The sequence below is a fragment of the Phalaenopsis equestris genome, unplaced genomic scaffold (assembly GCF_001263595.1).
Source record: "Phalaenopsis equestris unplaced genomic scaffold, ASM126359v1 Scaffold000534, whole genome shotgun sequence".
NCBI lineage: Eukaryota > Viridiplantae > Streptophyta > Magnoliopsida > Asparagales > Orchidaceae > Phalaenopsis > Phalaenopsis equestris.
The window spans coordinates 30,111-46,435 of record NW_018164974.1 but is presented as its reverse complement, the minus strand read 5'-3'; the positions used below and the strand labels follow the sequence as shown (position 1 = coordinate 46,435).

General features: G+C 36.7%; 1 protein-coding gene across 1 annotated transcript; it reads left to right on the top strand.

Moving 5' to 3' along the window:
- Positions 1-3,065: 3,065 nt before the first annotated feature.
- On the top strand, positions 3,066-6,614 carry LOC110028859 (cysteine-rich receptor-like protein kinase 2). The gene is made up of 8 exons (XM_020730885.1): positions 3,066-3,864; positions 4,317-4,418; positions 4,550-4,683; positions 4,837-5,047; positions 5,135-5,369; positions 5,606-5,759; positions 5,849-6,186; positions 6,550-6,614. Exons 1-8 carry the CDS (start codon positions 3,102-3,104, stop codon positions 6,551-6,553), a joined length of 1,941 nt encoding a protein of 646 aa, XP_020586544.1. The 5' UTR covers positions 3,066-3,101; the 3' UTR covers positions 6,554-6,614.
- The last annotated feature ends 9,711 nt before the right edge of the window (positions 6,615-16,325 follow it).

The following is a 16,325-nucleotide window of genomic DNA, read 5'->3' as shown; positions in this document are numbered from 1 at the left end:
CACTCTCTCATAAATTCAATCTTATTTTTTAAGTTTAATCCTTCGTAATGTTTGACGACCCTTCCATATATATCAGGAAGACTAAGGAGATGGTCAGTAATTTTATTATAATTCTATATAGTCTTCTTTCACTTATGTGCTATCAAAGGTCAGACTTCAAAAAATTTCATAACAACACATCCATTCCTTACTGACACTCCTGAATGACCTACCTGTCGAACAAATTTTAGCTTTTGAAGATCAACATAAACTTTATTTGGAGCTTTACTTCAATAACGCTTCATTAACCAAGATGGAAGTCAAGTCAAAATCAGCCGTCTTAGATAAAACAGGAATATGATTGATTTTTCATAACCCCTAACCATGGGATGGTAAGGTTATCATATCAATGTCAGAGTCATGTACCAATAACGAGGCTATTTAGAAAGCCCTATTTACTGGTCTGCAGTTAACAATTCTAATAGAAATTCAAGTTCTCAAAATTTTTAAAGATTCAAAGTTAGTGATAAAAAAAAAATTTGGAACATACAATATTTTAAATCACAACTCCACCAATATTACCAACATACTATGAGTTTATTTGAAAAAATATCAAATATCACCTTGTACTAAATACCTTGTGGCAGCAATACCATTGTGAATGCTTTGGCAAGGTTGGCTAAGAAAATAACTTGCTTAGAAGAGGAACCTGTGCTGATTGAAGTTCAAGGTTGTCAAGCCCTTTCTCCAAATGATATGGAGTAAAATCATGGACACTAGATCAAAGAACATGCTGCGATCATTATAGTTGAGGAATCACGTAATTAGAGAAAACCCTTTGGGGATTACCCCCGGGAAGGTAAATTACTTCAAGATAAGTAAATAGGTCATCAAGTAAAGTTAAGAGAATTACCTTATACCCTTAAAAATGACAAATTATACCTAATATATTTCAACCTTATGTGGTTATGTTCCTTCGCTTAGCATGAAGCCCAAAAATTATTAAAGAGATACACTTCGGACTATAGGATGCTAATATGGAAAGAAGATGAAAGTTGGTATTAAGATAATGGGGCACTATAGGCCAATAGTGAACACTGATTGTGTGAAGACTACATATCATTATAATCATTGTCAAATATGTGGTTTAATTTTACATTAGTTGCCTAAAATATTGTACCACATGATTGTCTTATGGCTCTTCAAAAGTTGCGAACATGTATCACATGACGTTTATTTTAACAAAAAAGCATTACATTAAACTATAGAATAGTTACAAAGTAAAAGTTGGGGCTTTAACTTGAGCAAGGTTGAGCATATCCCCCAAAATTAATGGAACTAAAGTGTGGGGAGAATTGATTTCAAAAAGAATCTTAGAAGAGGATGCTCCATCCTTAGCAAGTCAATCAGCTAGTTGATTGCCTTCCCTAGGAGTAAATGACCATTTTGTCTGGAATTGTTGAGATAAATGAGTAATCTTCTGAAGGAGGAGGTTGATGTGCTAATGAGAAGACTGTGTAGAGGAACATGCATTTCGAAGAATGAGATAATCCATTTCCACAATGATTGTAGGCCCCCTAAAATAAACAACAAACTTAAGAGCTGACAGAACTACTTCCAACTTCTTTAGAGAGGAGAAAGAGCACAGGTGGACGTGGAAAAAATAGCCAAGGTTATCCCAAACACAAATTTTAAAATGAATTTCAAAAGATATTTTATTCATTCATTTGAAACTTTCTGATCCTAAACATTGTATATGAATTTTTAAGTTGTGCATCACATTTTAATATTATGTGCAATTAGCGTTAAGTTCAATTATTTGCATAAATTTTCAAATTATATTAATCCAAATTAAATATTTAGATTCTATAATTTCCAGTCAAATGAAAATATATTAATTTCAATTTGACAGAAATTTGACGCCGTGGATAACTTTAAATTTTAATTTGCGGCTCCAGCGTGACTCCATAAACTTCGACAACAATTTATCTTTTCATGGAAAACGAAATAAATAAATTAAAAATATATATATTTTTAAACAACCTCGGCGTGTTAAATCCGCTGCCAGAAATGACCCACACGCTCCCCTCGAATTAATTAGTTATCGACCAAAATAAATAAATAAATAACTTAATCAACAAAATAATTATTTCAAACATCAAACATATCGGTCTTATAGTCAACTACAAATTCCCAAGAGCTCTTTGCTTGGAATTAGTTTATAAAATTTAATCCTGCTATTAATTTTAGTGGTAGGTGATGATATTTTAAAAATACACCTGATTTGTTTGGATAAAGATAGTTTATGCATTTTCAAAATATTGAAAATAGGTGGTAGCTTTTTGGCAACAGTATGATTTTTACCAAAAAAAAAAAAATTGTAATTGTCATCGTACCTAGATTATCAGCTGATTATTTTTTATCAACTTATCAGCAGATTATTTAATAAGCTGCAGCTGCCCCAAATAAACTCTTAATCATCTCTAACAGTTATTGAGTTGAAGATACGCAATTAAGCAAAATATATAATCTAATATAGTAAAAATATTTAACATTGAATAAGCGAGTTTTGTTTAAAATCTTTCTTTTATTAGTTTTCTTAATATAAACTAATTAATCGTTGAGTTCCAAGATAATTTTAAATAATCTTTTACTCTTTATTTACAAAATAAAATATAAAATTATTATTTTATAAAATTTACTCCTTAAGAAATTTATATTTTCCAGCCACGTGTGAAGTTTCTGGCGTCAGTATCTGATTTTTTTAATCAGCCTATTTATATCTCGAATTAATTTTTGGTTGAAAGTTTAGGTTTTTAATTAAGAGGTATTGTTGGGCCCGTCTGCGGTCGTTTATAAATGCGGCCTGTTTTTTAAATTGGATCATGTGTTTTGTCTGCTTATCTGAAAATTTGATTTCATTTTTACGCTAAACACAGGCCATGAAACAATCACAATTGAATCGAGAGCCGTATTTCAAGATAAAGTAGTTATTTGAACTTATCGTTATGTGAACTTATATTATTCAAGAAAAATAAAATTAATTGTTTCAAATAAAAAATAGTTATTTATAATAGTTGTGCGGGTAAACATTTCACCTTCCTCCTCCAGCGGCTCTAGCGATGCTTCCCTCTCCTCTCCTCCTCCCAGTTCTCCTAGTCCTCTCCATCCCGATCGCCCTCGCCGACGCCGATAATGCATCTCCTACCATATTCCTCTCCGTCTGCGGCAAAAACCATACTCAAAACGCTGAAGATTTTGACATCAACTTTGTGGACGCCATGGAAAAAATCTTCCAGAACATCACAACCTCCGGTTTCGCTACTTCTTCCTCCGGCTCTAAACTCACTGTATTTGGTCTTGGACAGTGCTTTTCCTATCTATCCCACATAAACTGCCAGCTCTGCTACTCCCAGAGCAGAGTCAAGCTTCCCCACTGCCTCCCCTCCACCTCCGGCCGCATCTACCTCGACGGATGCTTCTTAGAGTACTCCGATCGGAACGTCTCTGAAGACTCAATAGACGCTGCGGACGCTTACTCTTGTAGCAACACGACAATCGACAAGACTATCCGATCCGTTTTTGCAAACTTGACGACGGATTTGATGAACAATTTGACGGAGGCTGCGGATGGGAACGCCGATTATTACAAGGTAGGAAGCGTGCAGGTGGCGCCAGAGGTGAAGGCGTATGGGATGGCGCAGTGTTGGAGATCACTGAATGCGACGGGATGCAGGGAGTGTTTGAAGAAGGGGAGGGAGAGTATTATCGGAAAGTGTTTGCCGGCTGATGATGGTAAAGCCATGAATGCTGGTTGCTTTCTCAGGTACTCCACGGAGCCATTCTATTTGGGCGGGAATGCTGGCGCCGGAGGAGATTCTTCTGGTACCTTCTTTTTTACTTACATAACAGGCAAAGTAGAATTAAAATGAAATCTTGAAAATTGATAAATTTTAGATGCAAGATTTATTAAATTCAATTTGTGTTCAGTTCTTTTCAGTTATGTCTTGAATATCAGATTTATTGAATTTTTTTTGTTGGCTGAATTTGATTTAAAAGTCCTTATCATAGAGAAATAAATTATTTTCATTTGTTGGGTGTTTCGTTTCATTGCAACTATTGTGAGAAATTTGAAAAAAATTTAATTTTTACTTAAAAATAGTAATACAAAATTGTTGAATAATTACCTGAATTCTATGCAAGGCCACAAAAATAAAAAAAAAATACAGAACAAACTTCCTCCAAATCAAACTAGTTTTGGTAAAAGAAAATCAAATCAATTCCTTTAATGGTTTTCATTTTCTTTGTCTAAAACTTGAATTTTTTATTTGTCGCAGACAAACGTACAGTAATAATTGCTGTAACTACTGTTTTGGGGGCAATATTCGTGGCTGGAATAGCTTTCGTTTTGTGGAAAAGGAGGTTGGCTTCTGGTTATGGTAATGAGAATTTGAGTAGTAGGTAGTAGCTTCCAAATGCTCTTCAATGCTCTTCATTTTTTTTTTTGGTTAATTTTGAATGAGTTGATAATTTTCTGTTGTGGATTATGTTGTTGATGTTGGTGATGCAGGTGAGCATGATGAGATCATTAGATCTATCACACAATCACAACTTGGTTTCAAATATGATGATTTGATGAAGGCAACAGACAATTTCAGTCAACACAACAAGCTTGGCCAAGGAGGATTTGGCGCCGTTTACAAGGTATAATAGAAAAAAAAATCTTATATGATCTTGCATAATCCATCATATAGACTGAGACATGGTCGTAATGCTGCATTATTTTTAAAAAATAGCAGCCGAATTTTCTGCCAAATGGGAACTGTGATATGTGAGGATTTGACGTTCTAATGGCAGGGAATTCTGCCGAATGGAAAAGAAATAGCTGTGAAGAGGCTTTTCTTCAATACAAGGAACTGGGCCGACCAGTTCTTCAATGAAGTCAGTTTAATCAACCAAGTCCAACACAAGAACCTTGTAAAGCTTCTGGGTTGCAGTGTCGAAGGACCCGAAAGCCTTCTTGTTTATGAGTTCCTTAGCAACACTAGCCTTGATCACTACTTATTTGGTAACCAGAAAAGTCAAACGCAGAAACATGAAATGCACAACGGAATAACCATGATTCTTACTGACTTTCTACTATTTATGTTTCCAGATGCATTCAAGAAGGCTGAGTTAAGTTGGGAAAGAAGATTTGATATTATTGTCGGCACCGCGGAGGGCTTATCTTATCTCCACAACGCCTCAGTGGTTAGGATCATACATAGAGATATCAAAGCCAGCAATGTGTTATTGGATGAGAAGTTTAGGGCCAAGATATCTGATTTTGGATTGGCGAGGTACTTTGCAGAGGATCAGAGCCATGTCAGCACTGGCCTAGCAGGAACTTTGTAAGCCCAACAAGCCCTTTTTCTCCTTCCTCAGCTTTCTTTTACTTAATATTAAGCACTGGTGATGAAAATATAACTGTTATTTAGCAACTCCTTCTGACTTTGTAGTTATGAATGGCATTTAGCATCATTTAAGTTGATGCTAGAATTACCAGCTTTTTCTCATTTGGCTTTAGAATGACTAGCTCATGATATATATCCCTATATCACTAATGCAAATTGATTGATGCTTGCAGTGGCTACATGGCTCCTGAATACATAGTTCATGGACAGCTGACTGAGAAAGCTGATATCTACAGCTATGGAGTTCTTGTTCTCGAAATAGTCACTGGTCGTAAGAACCAAAACTCGATTTCGACATCGGCAGAAGGTTATTCTCTAATGCAACAGGTACTGCTTTTATTCAATTCCTAATGCAGAGGATAGAATGTTTTTTCATTCTCTATTGGTGTTCTAAAAAAAACCACTACTTATCATAGATATGGCAGAATTACAACTCTGATACACTAATGAGTCTACTGGATCACGACCTTGAAGGCAAGTGCTCGAAGGAAGAAGCTCTAAGGATATTCAGAATAGGTCTTCTGTGTGTGCAAGCGTCTCCCTCGCTGAGGCCGCCTATGTGGAAAGTAGTCGAGATGCTAACGACCAAGTCAAGCGACCTGCCGGCCCCCACTCAACCTCCGTTCCTTAACGGTCATGGTGCCCCGAACAGATTTGCAGAGACTTCTCATTCTTTATCATCCTCAATGATGTTCCCAGATTTAGGTGATCAGACATCAAGGAATGAAATTTCAGTGAGCATTTTTCAAGGGAGGTAAGACATTAGGCTTATCAAATTCCAGGATTCAGTTTATGGTGCTTAGCATGTGGCGATGCAACATACAAAGAAAGTTAGTAGATGATTCTTTTATTTGTTTGGGTTATGTTTTCTTCCTTTTTCTTTTTCTTTTCCTTTTTTTACAACAGCATTTATGTGTTTTCACACAAAATGCTCTCCAGATATGAGGATTAGGTCCTTGATTTTTTGTACATATACATACAAAATTTGCCAAGCAATAGATTGACAAATTATGTTTTCAATCATAGCTGCATTTGTTGAATGGGAAGGTAGTAGTACAAGAAGAAAAACTTATGGTAAGCACTCACTGTTGGGCATTGTTTTTTATAATTTTCACAGTTAGCGGATGAGAGACCAAAGAAAGTCCAAAAAGATGTTAATGGCAGAAACATCCAAACCCCAAAGGACTAAGAAAAGGTTAACAACATTTTAAAACCTCACTTTCACCTTGTCAAATTATGTGATAATATCAAAGCTAAAAAGCTGTCGTCGGAGAAATTCATAATCATAACTTCAGTGCGGTCCCCCAAAACTTTCAAATTCTAGCATTGAGCTTGACGACGGTTATGAACTCAGTGCTATTTTATGGAGGATTTAAGTACGTGAATTTATACTCACTTTTTTGCGTTCAGTTTTTTTTGTATATTTTATTGTTCATTCTGCTTAAAAAATTGATGTATGGTCAATCCAATTAAATTGACTGCATTTATTTTGCATGACTTAAATTTACTGTACATTCATTATCCGGATACCAAATTTCTTTTACATTTTAACAAAAAAGTTGTAAATTTTTACACGATTTTTACCACCAATACATGTAAGTTGATCAATGTCACTATATGGAAGAATTATTACGTTTGGATAACGCACGTAGCTCTGTGTGCGGGAGATAGTCTGCAAATGCCATGTGTCTATTACTTTTTATTATTATTTTATTCTAAATAATTCAATTGTGAAATCGCACCACCAAACACCAAGAAATGTGAAGAACTCTAGCTCACCGAGTACCTCTTTCCTGTTGAAAAGAACTGTGCTGCACTGCTTGGAAGGAACTTCTTGCCGCAGACTTCTTGCTGGTTTGAAAAACCACCTGCGGGCTTTGCTTCAACCGAATGGGTTACCAACAACAAGCATCCCATTCTTTCTGCCGACCTCTTGCTACAACCAAAAGAAAAGAATGCTAAACATTGGTTTCTTGGCTGCCGAAGACCCTGCTGCTCTTCCAAGAAACGAAGGAATGGAATGTCTCCTTGCTAGCTTGCAGGACTGTCGAATGAACCCCTGCTGTAGCCGAAGGAGAAAGAGTACAGAACTGGTTCTGTGACAGTCGAAACCCCTTGCTACAGTTCCAAGAACAAAAGAACTGTAGCCCAGAAACTTGAATTTGCTGCAAGTGCCTATACCTCCTTCCTCCTGACTGCGGACATAATTGTCGTGAACCACCTTCAATGCTGCGATGAACTCTCTGTCGATTCACTGCATATGATAGTTCCAATTCTAAAGAACTGGAAACGCAACAAGCAAATACAGAAGAAAACAGGGAAAAAAATAAATGCAACACAAGAACACAAACATTAGAACACAACCAATTATGTGGTTCGGTCCATAGACCTACATTCACGGGAGGGAATCGCCAACAAATACACTAAGGCAAAGAAGAATTACATGTTTTTTACATCAAGGAATGAACACTCCTCTAGATCAAGGAATGAATACTCCTCACACTCCTCTAGATCTCTCCCTCTCGAAACTACCTCGATACAAGATCTAAGACTCCTTCCTCAATTCTTGTAGTCTCTCCCTTTCTTCTTCTTCTTGGACTGATTTCCTTTCCCTTCTTGGTCTTCTTGGTCTGATTTCTTTCTTCTTCCCTGTAGTGGCCTCTCCCCCCTACAAGCCTATCGCCCTTGTAGCCTTACCCCCTCTACAAGCCTATCTTCTTCCCTTGTAGCCTTACCCCCTCTACAAGCCTATCTTCTTCCCTTGTAGCCTTACCCCCTCTACAAGCCTATCTTCTTCCCTTGTAGTCTTATTCTCCTACAAGCCTCCCTCATCTATTTATAAATAGTTGAGGTTCCCCAAGTAGACCATAGAAACTCACAAGTATGTCATTGCCTTTAATTAATCAATTGAGAGTCATATATAACAATTCTCCACCTTGACTTTCTCCACCTTGACCTCTCAATTACAAAGCTTCATAATAGATACTCCCTCCACTTTGCCCCGAGGGGCCCTTAGCCCTTGGTTGAGTCTACTAAGTCCAAACTGTTCCTGAACTTAGCAATCACAGTTTTTCCGATTAGACAATATTGTCCTTTTTCTTACTCCTTTCACGATGATACGAGAACCTTTAATTACCATGATATGGTCATTTTCCGTCTTAAAAGGGTATCTGCTTGTCTCCAACATACTTAAAGAAATCAGATTTCTTTTGAGCTCTGGTACGTACCTGACATATTGCAATATTCTTTCGGCTCCATTGAATATCTTTATTCTGATTGTTTCACTGCAGACCACCATGCAATCCTTGTTATCTCCAAGTAGTACGGACCCACCATTTGACAGTTGCAGTATCTCGAACCAGTCTTTATGAGGACACATGTCGAAAGAACACCTCGAGTCGAGGATCCACTCCTTACTGGATTCTAATTCGGTGATCACCAGGGCTTCAGCTGAATCATAGCCGTCCGAGGCTATGCTTGCTTCTCCAGGATCTTTAGGATTTTCTTGATATTTATTTTTCCTGTCAAGACAGTTCCTCTTGAAGTGACCATTCTTGTGACAATGATAACACTTGAAAGATCCCTTTGATGACTGATTTCCGCCCTCATTTCTTGATCTTGATCTGCTTTGACCGTTTCTTGAATCTTTCTTGTCCGAACTTTCTCTTCCACTGATTTTTTGTCCATCTCATATTTTCTTTGGAGTTCTTTGGCTCTAATCAGCGCTTAAACCTCTTCCAGAGAAATTGTTTGCACCCTTCCATAGAGCATTGCATCTTTGAAATGCTTGTAGCTCTTAGGAATGGAGTTCAGCAACAGTAGTGTCTTATCCTCTTCATCCATCTTGATGTCGATGTTTTCAAGATCATCCATGATCTTGTTGAACTCGTCAATCTGATCTGAAACTGATTTATCTTTCTGCATCTTGAAGGAGTATAGGCGTTGCTTCAAGAAGAGCCTGTTAGCCAGAGATTTCGTAATATAGAGTACTTCGAATTTGGCCCAAAACGCTTGAGCCGTCGCCTCTCTCGAAACTTCTTTCAGAATTTTATCGTCAAGGCTCAAGATTATCAAACTATGAGCCCTGTCCAGAATCCCGTTCTTTTCTTTCTCGGTCATGTCCGCTGGCAATGCCTCCGGGCCTTGCAAGGCTTCTACAACGCCTTGTTGCACCAACAGAGCTTTCATATTTACTCTCCACAGGTCGAAGTCGTTCTTCCCGGTGAATTTCTCGATGTCAATTTGGCGGTTGCCATTATTGTGGCTGAAATTCCGACAAACTGCGTCAAGTGTTGTGAAATTGCACCACCAAACACCAAGAAATGTGAAGAACTCTAGCTCGCCGAGTACCTCTTTCCTGTTGTAAAGAACTGTGCTGCACGGCTTGGAAGGAACTTCTTGCCGCAAACTTCTTGCTGGTTTGAAAAGCCACCTGCGGGCTTTGCTTCAACAGAATGGGCTACCAACAACAAGAATCTCGTTCTTTCTGACCGCCGACCTCTTGTTACAATCAAAAGAAAAGAATGCTAAACTTTTGTTTCTTGGCTGCCGAAGACCCTACTGCTCTTCCAAGAAACGAAGGAATGGAATGTCTATTTGCTAGCTTGCAGGACTGCCGAATGAACCCCTGCTATAACCGAAGGAGGAGTACATAACTGTTTTTGTGACAGCCGAAACCCCTTGTTATAGTTCCAAGAACGAAAGAATTGTAGCCCAGGAACTTGAATTTACTTCAAGTGCCGATACCTCCCTCCTCCTGGCTGTGGACAGAATTGCCGTGAACCACCTTCAGTGCTGTGATGAACTCTCTGCCGATTCACTGGATATGATAGTTCCAATTCCCAAGAACTGGAAACACAACAAGCAAGTACAAAAGCAAACAGGGAAAAAATCAAATGCAACACAAGAACACAAATACTAGAACACAACCAATTATGTGGTTCGGTCCATAAGCCTACATCCACGGGAGGCAATCGCCAACAAATACACTAAGACAAAGAAGAATTACAGACTTTTTACATCATTGAATGAACACTCCTCTAGATCTCTCCCTCTCGAAACTACCTCGATACAAGATCTAAGACTCCTCCCTCAATTCTTGAAGCCTCTTCCCTTCTTCTTCTTCTTGGATTGATTTCCTTCCCCTTCTTGGTCTTCTTGGTCTGATTTCTATCTTCCTCCTTGTAGTGGCCTCTCCCCCTACAATCCTATCTTCTTCCCTTGTAGTAGTCTTATCCCTTCTACAAGCCTATCTTCTTCCCTTGTAGCCTTACCATCTCTACAAGCCTATCTTCTTCCTTTGTAGCCTTATTCACCTACAAGTCTCCCTCACTCATCTATTTATAAATAGATGAGGCCCCTCAAGTAGACCATAGAAGCTCACAAAAAAATCACAAGTATGTCATTGTCTTTAATTAATGAATTGAGAGTCATATATAACAAATTCATAATAAACGGCGTAAGTAACGGTGTGGCCCGACTCGTCCCGTCAAAGGATATTAACGCATCATTCTAAACTAGGAAAAGAATGCACCAAAAATTTGAAAGCACAATTAGAAATGATATACAACTTTAAGGGTTTCGGTATAAACAATTTTTTTTTGTTGTGGAACATCAGGAAGAAACTATTTTCATTGTTGAAACTCAAGTAGAAACTTTGAGGATGGAGAACAAAAAGAGTGGTAACTCGAACTACCCTAAGGTTTTATCCGCTTCTCTTTATGGGGATGATATTATAGACTTGTATTCATTGGTAAGTTTGAAACAAAATTTCGTTTATATCGTTAATTTATAAGCTTTATTTTTTTTATTATTTGGAATGGTTTGATGCATGTAATATTTAATATTCCAATGAGATTATCTTGATTGGTTGCTAATGAAATGCTCAGATAAAACTTTTTTTTGGTATATTAGTGCATATATTATTTAACATTTCCTCGAATACAACCTTGTTGTAATGGTTGTAGTTATATATTTAGAACACATAAGTTAACGTAACTAAAAAGCAAGGAAGATCATTTTGTAGTAATTTAATGTATAAAATCTTGAATGTTTTATTTAAATTGATTTTTTTTCTTTTTAAATTTGTTTGTGCTTGAAATAAAATATTTAAATGTGACGTGTTTTGAACAAATTCTCTCTGCAAAATCATGTAATATTTTCTTTTTCCTCTAACATATAATTGGTTGATTTATCCGTTATACAACCATGTTGTATTGGTTGTACTGATTTATCTTAGTACAATTGATACAACATGTTTGTACTGAGGTGAAGGCTTCAAAGTTTAGTCTGGTTACATATCTGAATAAAAAAAAAAAAAATTATATATAAAAAGAATAATTTTTTTTTATTTTTCCTCGAGGTTAGAACTGGCTAATTTTATCTTATACAATCATGTTTTATTGGGTGTATTAATTTAAAATTGTAAAAAAAAATGAATAAACAAAAATAAAAAAATTGTATCTAGAAAGAATGAGTTTTTTATTTTTATTTTTCCTCGTGGTTAAGATTGGTTAATTTTATCTTCTACAATCATTTTGTATTGGTTGTATTGATTTAAATAAAAAATCTAGATAAACAAAAATTAAAAATTTTATGTAGAAAGAATGGGTTTTGTTTTTACTTGTGCTAGTATTCGTTGATTTAACACTTGTACAATCATGTTATTTTAGTTGTACTGATTTATCTCAGCACAATCGAGACAACACAATTGTACTGAAGGGAATAATGAAATGTTGTATCGGTTATAAAATATCATAACATAAAACTAAAAGGATCAAATATAGAATCTTCGTGGTTAGGATTGACTGATTTATTTTTTGTACAATTATATTGTATTGTTTGTACTGATTTATCTTAGTACAACTAATACAACACAGTTGTACTGAAATAAAATATGTAATATTCAATTCATTGTAGTGATTTATTTTTTCTTGAATTTGTAGGATCCTATGTCAAACCTTGTAAGTGATAACGTCAATCATAAGAATTTTGAACCAATTACAGAAAAATTATTTGGCATGATTGTCCACAATGAAGAGGAAGCTTATGATACTGCTATTATGCAAGCTCTTGTGGATTCAGTATAAGGAAGGGTCATGTGTGTTACTTTCCAAGTACAAGGAATATTAAATCAAAGATTTTGCATGCTCAAAAGCTCGTTTTAAGAAAGGTCCCAATCTAAACACCTTGTTGAAGTTCCAAAAATCAGACACTAGGACTGGTTATTGTTATGCATCAAATTTCCATGTTTTTCAGGCTTTAATCGAGCATTTTTCTCTTCAAATACATGATTTTACATTTTAATAATGTTGGAATTACATTTTGTTAGTTACAGAATGACTAACACAAAAATCGAAGTGAAAACGAAGGACTTTAGAAAAATTAGCACTAACGTAACTACGTCTAAATCAAGCATGGCAATGCCACTTGAGTAGCATGGTCATGCCGAAATCTGGTGTGGACATGCCCAACTACCAAAGGAGATGCATGCTTTGGAGTACCCGACGTAGCCACACCAAAGCCTGGCGTGACCACACTGACCAACCCAAGTGGGCAGCATAATTATGCCACAGGACGGTTGTCGTAACGTCGGGGCGTATTTTCTGTTTTGAAAAGTTTTTAATGCATGATTATGATGAATTTGAGAATATTTTTGAATCCATTCTATAAAACCATTTTAATTAGAAGATTTAGGGAGCTTTTTTGAGAGTGAATTGCAGAGGATGTTTTGGTTTAGAGAGAATTTTTCTCTTCTTCTAGAGTTTCTGTTGTTTGTATTTTCTGAGAGACTTGTGAGAGAAATTGGAGGCGATTCTTATATGAGAGGAGATCAAAGGGTTGCAAGTATTTTTTATTGCAATAAAAATATTTTTTTGCAGATTATATTTCTATGAAATCTTATTTATTTTCTCTCGAGCAATGAGTAGCTAAACCATTTTTTGTGCCTCTATGATTCTTGGGACAGATTTCTCAGTTTGATTTTTATTTTTGGATTTTTCGTATCATTTTATATGCTTTAAATTGTTAAGAGTTGTTGGTTAATCTTCTGGCCTTCGTTTACTCCTAACCTGGCCCGTTAGGACATTAAAATCTATTATGATTTGTAACTTCCACAGAAGCATAGTGCAACAATTAGATTAACCATGAGATTTGAATAAAATAGGAATATTTTATTCCAATTCTTGCAACTAATTATAAGGGGTCGAAATTTATTGGGGACGCCATAAATATAAGAAAAAACTATCTTTATGGAGTTTCAAATCTTCTTTGGACCAAGGCATAGGCTTAAAAAGAACTCAATATCCTCGGTCGTCAACCAACACGAAAGAAAAATTGTATAAAAATCACACCATGTGCCGCACCTAAATCAGAGAAGCATTATCCTCATTAATATTGGAAAAACACCAATAGAGTTTGTTCAATGTTTTTTTCTGCATTGCTTCTTTAGAAGCTGCTAGAGTTAGGATTTTCTTTCCTTGCTTTCTAAATTTGTTGAACTAGGTTAGAATAGTTAGTAAACTAAAACTTTTTGCCTTTTCAAAATGATTTCTTAAAAGGTTCCCAGTGGGATCGATACACATTACTCTTTAACTGCAATATTACCTGATATCTATACTTGCCTTGCACGACCAACTTAATTCGCGGTAAATTTTGGCGCGTCAGTTGTCAAACAATGATTCAAATTGATATTATCTATACACTCGGAAGAGGGTAGGTAGACATATTTTTCTTGTTGGAACAAAAATTATTATGTAATTTTATAAATTTTTCTAATATGAAATGACATATGAAAAAAAAATATATAAAGTAACACTAAGCCTTAGATGAGACTTAGGGTCTGTTTGGGGCAGCTGCAACTTATTGAATAATCTGATGATAAGCTGATTAAAAATAATCTGTCGATAAGCTAGGTGCAGTGACTTACAATTTTTTATTTTTTTGGAAAAGCCAGACTGCTGCCAGATAGCTGGTACCGCACCTAGAGAGGTACGGTGTGAAATACTGTTTTCTGCTTTTTCAAATCGCATAAGCTGCCAAAATGCAGTTTACCTAAACATGTCAGGTGAGTTTTCAAAATGCAACTGCACCAATTAAGCTGTCCCAAACTGACCCTTAGACTAGGGTTGAGCTCGGGTTCACTAGGTTTTCAGTTTAAGCTAGCTTGGAGTATAGCCAAGGTATGGTATGAGATAGATAGGTTGGGCCTAAGTTAGATCTAAGCTAGCTCATATTAAGTTGAGTTTGGTTTGAGTTAACCCAGGTTAGCTTGGGTTGACCGAGGTTAAGGGGTTGACCGAGGTGGGCATAGTTTTGGTTTGAGTTAGACCTGGATTAAGTTGGGTTGACAAGAGTTGGCTTTGGTTTGGTTTGGTTTTGACTAGGGTTAAGTTGGGTTGACTTTAGTTGGCTTAGGTTTGGTTTAGGTTTGACCCGAGTAAGCTGAGTTTAACTAGTTTATCTTAAGTATGGTTTGGGTTTAATCGAGGTTGGCTTAGGTTTAGTTTAGGGTTGACCAAGGTTAATCTATGTTATATCAAATTCATTAGGTTTGGTTTGGATTTGGCCTGGGCTGTGTTGACATGGGCTGACTTAGGTTTTATTTGGGTTTGACCCGGGTTAAGTTGGGTTGAGCTTGTTTTGCTTAGATTTGACCCGAGTTAACCTAGTTTAACCTAAGTTGGCTTAGTTTTGATTTGGGTTTGACCTGGGTTAAGCCAGGTCATGAGTTAGGTTTAGGATTTCGGCCAGTTCTAGGTTAGGTCAAACCTTGGTTAAGTTTAGGGTTTAGGTCAGGTCTAGGTTGGGTCAGACCTGGTTTAGGTTTAGGATTTGAGTTAGGTCTGGGTTAGGTCAAAACTGGATTAGGTTTAGGGTTTACTTGTAGTCTGGGTTTGGTCAGATGTGGGTTAAGTTTAGGGTCTTGGTCAAGTTTGGGTGTCAGATCTGGGTTGGGTCAGACCTGTGTTAATTTTAAGATTTGGGTATAACCTAAGTTTGGTTAGACTTGGATTAGGTCTAGGGTTTAATTCAGGTCTAGGTTGGGTCTAATCTGAATTGGGTTTATAGTTTAGGTCAGTTATTAATTGGGTCAGACTTAAGTGAGGTAAGGTCTAATGTTTTGGCTTAGGTTTGAGTTAGACCTGAGTTGGGTTGGGCCTAGTTTTTGAGTTAAAATTTGCACAAGACTTGAGTTGGGTTAGGTCTAGTGTTTGGTTTAGGGTTTAAGCTAGACCTGACATGGTTTAGGTCTAGGGTATGGGTTAGGACTTGAACTAGACTTGGGTTGGGTTAGATTTAGGGTTTAGTTTAGGGTTTGAGCTAGACCTAGGTTATGTTAGGTCTAGAGTTTAGATAAGGTCTGGGTTGGGTCAGACCTGGGTTAGATCATATCTAATTTAGGTCAGACTTGCATCAGGTTAAGATTGGGTCAGGTATAATTGGATTTGAGTTGAGCCACATTAGGGTTTGGCTCAGGTCTAATTTATGTTTGACCTTAGTCAGCTTTGGGTTCAAGTCGGGTCTAATTTGGGTTAGAACTGAGTCAATTTAGGGTTAGGGTTGGATTTGGCTAAGTGAATTTGAATTAGGCTCGGTTCAAGTCGACCTGATTTGACCCAAAACACAAGCCTAATCCAGGTTATTGAGTTAACCTAGCCTCATAAGACTAAGAAAATATTTTTAAAAAAAATTAAAAAAAAAAGTGGGTGTGTTTACTAGCGCAGAGGAAGAAGCTTGATCTGAGAGGAGGAGACTTATTCCCACTGCTTTTCACTATTTCTTTCATCTACATGTGTGCACTAAGCACTGAGGGATGATGGTCACCTATTTATAAGCAAGGAAGGTGGTGGAGGAGCCCTTCAAAGCCATTTGATTGGGTGTTGTATCGAAAAT